Source organism: Alosa pseudoharengus, unplaced genomic scaffold, assembly GCF_046254945.1.
Source record: "Alosa pseudoharengus isolate Yale_2024_CS ecotype anadromous, Long Island Sound unplaced genomic scaffold, YU_APseudo_1.1 YU_APseudo_1.1_scf_2, whole genome shotgun sequence".
Classification (NCBI taxonomy): Eukaryota; Metazoa; Chordata; class Actinopteri; order Clupeiformes; family Clupeidae; genus Alosa; species Alosa pseudoharengus.
The window spans coordinates 25,974,071-25,980,070 of record NW_027468663.1 but is presented as its reverse complement, the minus strand read 5'-3'; the positions used below and the strand labels follow the sequence as shown (position 1 = coordinate 25,980,070).

Here is a 6,000-nt window from a genome sequence, read left to right as displayed (position 1 = left end):
AAGTCAACATGCTTCACCCAAAATGACAAATCACCTTGAAATCACCTTGAAAAAGTCAGAGCCACAGGACAGGCTGCCAGAGTAGCACTATCAGGTAGATCACAGCGGAGGAGAGAGCCACTGGCTCTCATCTGACGCATACACACACAAGCCTTATCCAATTATCATAAGAGCTTTTACTCTGCTGCCACCTCATACTGTATGGGATTCTGATATCTCTCAATCCTGTTTAGTCCTTGAAGCAGAGAGGAACAGACAGACTAAGCTGAGGTTTCCTTGGGATCATGGGCACAATTTATCACTATTTAACTGGCTCATTTCCTTGCCTGCCATTGAGCTTTCCCCATTCTCTGTGACACATAAACTATGCACTCTCCTTTATTTGATCTACTGTACTGCTGAAATGCCTGAGACACTGTGAGCTGACCAGACGCTCCGGTCCACTCTGTTCCTGTAGAGACACTGACCTGCCAGGCTGCCAGGCCTCTGCAGCGTGGCGTTGGCGTACAGCTCGTGGGAGATCTTGTACTGGTCCGAGTGCAGCATGCGCTTGGTGGGCGACAGCGTGGCGTAGCTGCCCACGGCCGAGCTGAGCTGGTGGAGCGGGGACGCGCCGCCGCCCTGGCCCACGCCGGACGCCATGTGCAGCGGGGAGGAGCCCGCGCCGCCGGCCGCCATGTTGATGGGCGAGCTGGTGCTGTAGGACTTGGCCAGGCGGCTGGGCGACTGCTTGGGCGAGCCCACGCGCTGCAGCGTGGCGTAGCTGGGCATGTCGGACACGGAGCCCAGCCGCTGCAGCTTGGAGGGCGAGCCCAGCGCCTGCACGGACAGCGGCGAGCTCACGCGCTGCGCCGGCAGGGTGGAGCAGGAGTAGTAGGGCGAGGGCTGCTGACCGTCAGGCATGTGGAACGCACTGGCATGGCTCGGGGCGAAGGAGTCACGGGACTGGGCCTCGCCGGCCGCCAGCTGGGCAGCGCGGGACGACGTCACCTGAGGAGCCGCAGAAAAAAACGAACGCAGATTTAGAGAAGGAGACGAAACACACCACGGGTCAAAACAGAACCATGATGGGGGTGGGCACGGGGATGTGTAATGCTCCAGTTTAATAATGCCACAGTTTACTACTGTGTGATGGGATTGCTTAAATAGGGTTTCACATGCATCCACAGTATTGTACGTCGAAAATAAATCAGCGAGTCATATGCCAAGCAGAACAAAACTCATCTAAGCAAAGGATTTAAATGTGTGTGTGTGTGTGTGTGTGTGTGTGTGTGTGTGTGTGTGTGTGTGTGTGTGTGTGTGTGTGTGTATGTATGTGTGTGTGTGTGTGTGTGTGTGCGCACACATTGATTTCCCAGGGGAATATGAAGACAAGGCACAAAATATGATGCTTTTCATGATTTCCACACAACACACACACATAAATATCCTCAGATATGTTTGAATAACTTGATGGAATTGAGATGGATTTCTAGGTGCATCTGAGTTGGGCTGCAGAGAGCCACATTAACTCAGTCTGGTGCTCAATTTCAAAGCCCCTGGCTGAGTAATCTAACTAATAGCGGCTGGTGTTATGGTGGGTCCACCTGGTTGTAGCTGTGTACGGCACCTCCCAACTGCCCACTTCGGGGCGGAGCCTGTGAGCCTGGCAGATCGCTCAGGGCCAAGGTCTGGTTGCTATGGTAACTTGCTGGGTATGGATAATTCCCCTCTTGATTGGCGTTCAGCTGCAGTGCACTCTGGGATAGAATGCCTGGTCCTGTAACAGAAGAACAATGGGTTGAGACAACTTTGATAAAAGTCCACTCACTCCCTCTCTGGAGCGCCACTCTCTACCCCAGGCTCCTCCATCTCAGGCGCTCTAGAGCCCTCTTCGCTTCCTTTTTCTCACCCTTTGCCATGATATATTTATTGGGCTCACTCTCGCTCTGGTTACCTGCCCTTCCTGTCGTGTCCTCACATCACCACATCTCTTTATCACGCTCTCGAAGTCGTCATCCCCCCAATCCTCCTCTCCTCCCCTCTCCCTCTCCCTCTCTCTCCTCCTCTCTACAGGCCCCTTCCAGCCCAGGCCTGAGAGGAAAGACAGAGAGGGGCATGCATAATTCAGCAGCCCGAGCTGAACATCTCTGAACACTCGCGGTAGAATGGGGTCAGCTGGAGATGAAACCAGACACGGAGAGAGGGAGAGAGAGAGGGTGGGAGGGAGAGAGAGAGGGAGAGGGAGAGAGGGAAAGAGAGAGAGGAGGGGAAGGAAAGAGGGAAAGAGAGGAGGGGGAGAGAGAGAGAGAGAGCTCATAGGTCCCTCCGACGGTGCCATGTACTGTGGGTGTGCTTGTTTGAAGTGCAGGATGAACGTCATCATCAAATATGACTTATTAGGAACCCACTCTGGGATGCAGTCAGCTGCATGTTTTTGTATGTGACGTAGGCTGGTGTGTGCAACAGCTCTGCAGGCGTAACTCAAACATGTGGGATGATTTCCAAGCTGTGTGGGGAGGGGTAATGTAGGTGATCGTGAAACGACACTTGGCTGCAGCATGAAAGGAGGAGGGCTTAAGTCCAGAGACGACCTAATTTTGTAACACTACCACTTTGTGGCAGTCAGCAGTTACATGTCAGCCAAAGACACAACCTCTCGGTGTCTACATTCACACCTGCACCCGTGATGCTCTTATAAGGATGGAGAATTAGCACAATGTCAAAGACATATTTTTTGCACAACCACCTTGCCAAAGGGGTTGGGTTGGAGGTGGGAGTTCTCTGTAGTCGTAAGTAAACAAGCCTCTTTCTGAGGACATTTACAGCTTGAACCGACTCCTGTGTCTTATGTCATAAATACATAATCATTCTAATGCTGCCTCCGCCTCCTGCTCCGAGCTGACGGAGATATATCTCCCACACCAAAAAAAGAGTCCATTTGCAGCGTACACTCCTGTCAAATGGAGTAGCCCTAGAGAAAATATCCCCGTCATGGTGGTTGGCCACTGAGTGTGCCATATAAATGCATGGAGTGTGTGGGGGGTGGGTGGGGGGGCTGGATGGTGTGTGTGTGTGTGTGTGGTGTTGGGCTCCTGAGCTCCTCGACCTGCATTTCAGATCAGAGGAGCTAAATATTTCATCAAGCTGCTATTTTTACCAGCGGCCCAGGGATGAGGAGCACAGGCTGCTGTATCCAACACATCAAACGGCTTTAAAGCGCTCATTACTGCTGTAGTCTGGGAATACAATCAGGCTTAAAAGAGTCCACGGACACCCTGAATTAGCTATTTAGGGCTCATCTGCATGGGAAATCGATTTACAATCGACCAAGTTAATACACACAAACAAAGGCTGACTCACAAGGAGGAAAAAGAAAAACACTGGAGCAGAGCCTAAAGGAAAGAAAAGAGGCAATCAGCAGCCAATAGGAGAATGAGGCCGGGTCTACACTCAGCTGTGACCTGCAGGTCAGCCATCTTCCTCTTGACCGAGTCCCAAGTTTTTTTCTCCTTTTTTTCTGTGCAATTTTTCACTAGAGAAATATGACATCATGAGCAGGAGGCAAGATTAGACGTTCTACCTCTCAGCTCCCTTCCCTTCCCTATCATGCAGCACACATTTCTGTCAAGATCCTTTCATTTTCAAAGTGGAAATGAACATGATTTTCTTGCTCAGGGGAAACAGCTTGACATTTCCATCCTCTTTTGAACATGTGCTACATTTCCTAAAAAAAAAGAGGCTCTGCCAAGTATTCATTACCTGAATGAGAGACGCTACTTCACCGAGCACATAACAAGCCTTAGAGTAGCTGATGCCCTACACCTCGCCATGTCACAGTAACTGGCACTGCATGGCAGTGGAACACAGGAAACTGAGATGCAAAGCCTTCTCAGTTGGAAGAGAGGCTAGGGGAGCATCTGCACATCTCTGCAGTGAGCACTTCAACAGTGAACTATTCACTCATGCAGTGGTTTCATTTTTCAGCCGTCTTAGACAGCTTAAGTGATTACAAAGCCTTAAGTGATTCAAAATCAGTAGCTAAGTGTGTTTCTGTCTCCTCCGCTATCACTTGCAGTCTATAACACTGTCGCTGAGGTTAGCATTCAAAGGCTAATATCCCAATCTAGTCTTGGCTACAGGGCTAAAGCTTATTAGCAGATGGGGGAGACAGCTAGCGTGTGTCCGAGTGGAGGGTATCTTACGTTCTCCAGCAGACAGATCCTGAGAGTCCAGAATCCCTGACTCTTGAAGGGATCGGATGCAGGAGTCCACGAGCTCCAGGCCGGTGGTCAGCTCCTCCTCTATGTCCTTCTGTCCGTCTGCGAAAGACACCAGAAAGAAAAAGAGGGGGAATAAAAAGAAAAATCATGTGGGAGGATCAACGGTCGCTAGCCTGCCCATAACCCTACAGAACAAGTGCACACTAATAACTATCGGCCAGAGCTAATGGAGAAGGGAAAAAAGAAAGAAAGAAAGAAAGAAAGAAAGAGAGGGGGAGGGGTGGGATGGTGACAGTGATTACTGTTCCAACCTATTCTGCGCTACGCCGCCATGGCTGCAGCCCTGTACCCGCTTGCCTGGCAAAGCTGGTGGCTGGAGGCATTTTGATCAAAGCTGGCAGGGGATAATGCCTTACACAAGCGGTTTAGGACCAATTAACCTCTGGCCAGGCTGACACATCCAGCATACAGGACACCAGCACTGGTGGAAGGGCACTGACACCAAAACCCCACTGAGGCAGTCATTTAATTATCACCACTTTGGTTCCATAGTGCCTGTAGCCTTGTATACTGTGTACCTCTGAACAGCAGCATTAATGTTCCTGTGCAATATTGATGAGTGGCATTCTGCACCCTCCTCTTACTTTAACACAGGCTCACATTTCCCCCACTGCACTTGTGTTTGATGCCAGAAAGGGCATGTGCAGTTATCTTGAGGTAACACCATCAATCTACCCAGAACTCTTCTGGCGTGACATGGCCTGTGCGGTTGTCATGGAGACGTGACAGATTGAGACAGCTGCCACGCGGCTGTCTGACAGAATGGCACACGCCACTCTTCAGGTTCCTCTCTGCCACGCGTTAGTCAGAGCCCAGCATCTCTGGACTAGGGAGCCCAAATAGCTGGCTAACCAGGTGAAATGAAATTGCCATTCAATGCCGGTAATTTGCATCAAAATGGATTTTCGTTCCATCTCGCTTCACAAACACAATTTCCCAACAAGTGTGAGCTAACTGGGTAAATTAAAACTCTTAACATCAAAGTATGACAAGAAAGGGTACCTTGATTATTCCAGCGAAACTTCTCATCTGCCGAACTGCAAATGAAGACACAAAGAAGCCAGTTAGTCAAAGAGACATATTGCATGACAAGAAATGTACATCTCATAATGAAATCATCCAACAGGACACAAAAAAGTCACGCAGAGAAGATGGCACGGTGGCACTCTGGGACAGTGGAGGACGGCGGGGGGCATGACAGCCGCTGGTGTGATGGGCTGCGTGGGGCGTGTCGCATGACTACAGGGGTCTCTCTCCAGAGCCATGTCATATGTCACAGAGAGCTAGCGCTCAGAGCACTGGCAACTTCCTCCATCAGGGTTCTCTTTCACACACACAGACACTCACACATACACACTCACTCACACACACCATCCATCAGGAAGAGGAAAGGAAAATCTCCTCTATAAGGTTCAACCCAACATGCAGTACTCAGTCCATGCACCATGCAACAGGGTAATTCAACAGCACATATCTGTTATATATTCTGTCTTAGATAACCATGCAGAACTTTCTGGCTTTCAGCCACAGCAAATGGAGGTGGATACAATGACATGACCTCCATTTACAGTCCTTTCCAATCATTTCCATGCTTGGCTCAATACCATGTCCACACTTAACTCACTATATCTGTAGACTGTGTAAATTGTGTATCCTTTTGAATGTTTTCAATGCAATCAATCACCTCTTCCTCCAAAAGCCATCAACACTTCTCTCAGTCAATGTTCACCACCATAGA

General features: G+C 49.9%; 1 protein-coding gene across 4 annotated transcripts in view; it reads right to left on the bottom strand.

The window, feature by feature from the left end:
• The window catches only part of ctnnd2b (catenin (cadherin-associated protein), delta 2b), a 55,947-nt gene that overhangs the window by 27,221 nt on the left and 22,726 nt on the right, over positions 1–6,000 (bottom strand). For 3 of the 4 annotated variants that reach the window (XM_076295893.1, XM_076295894.1, XM_076295895.1), the window contains exons 3-6: positions 5,265–5,299; positions 4,185–4,301; positions 1,587–1,759; positions 468–990 (exon numbers count right to left, since the gene is read on the bottom strand). In XM_076295893.1, coding sequence (XP_076152008.1) covers positions 468–990; positions 1,587–1,759; positions 4,185–4,301; positions 5,265–5,299 — 848 coding nt within the window. The remainder of the gene's footprint in view (positions 1–467; positions 991–1,586; positions 1,760–4,184; positions 4,302–5,264; positions 5,300–6,000) is intronic. The other variant, XM_076295896.1, reaches the window with a different exon arrangement.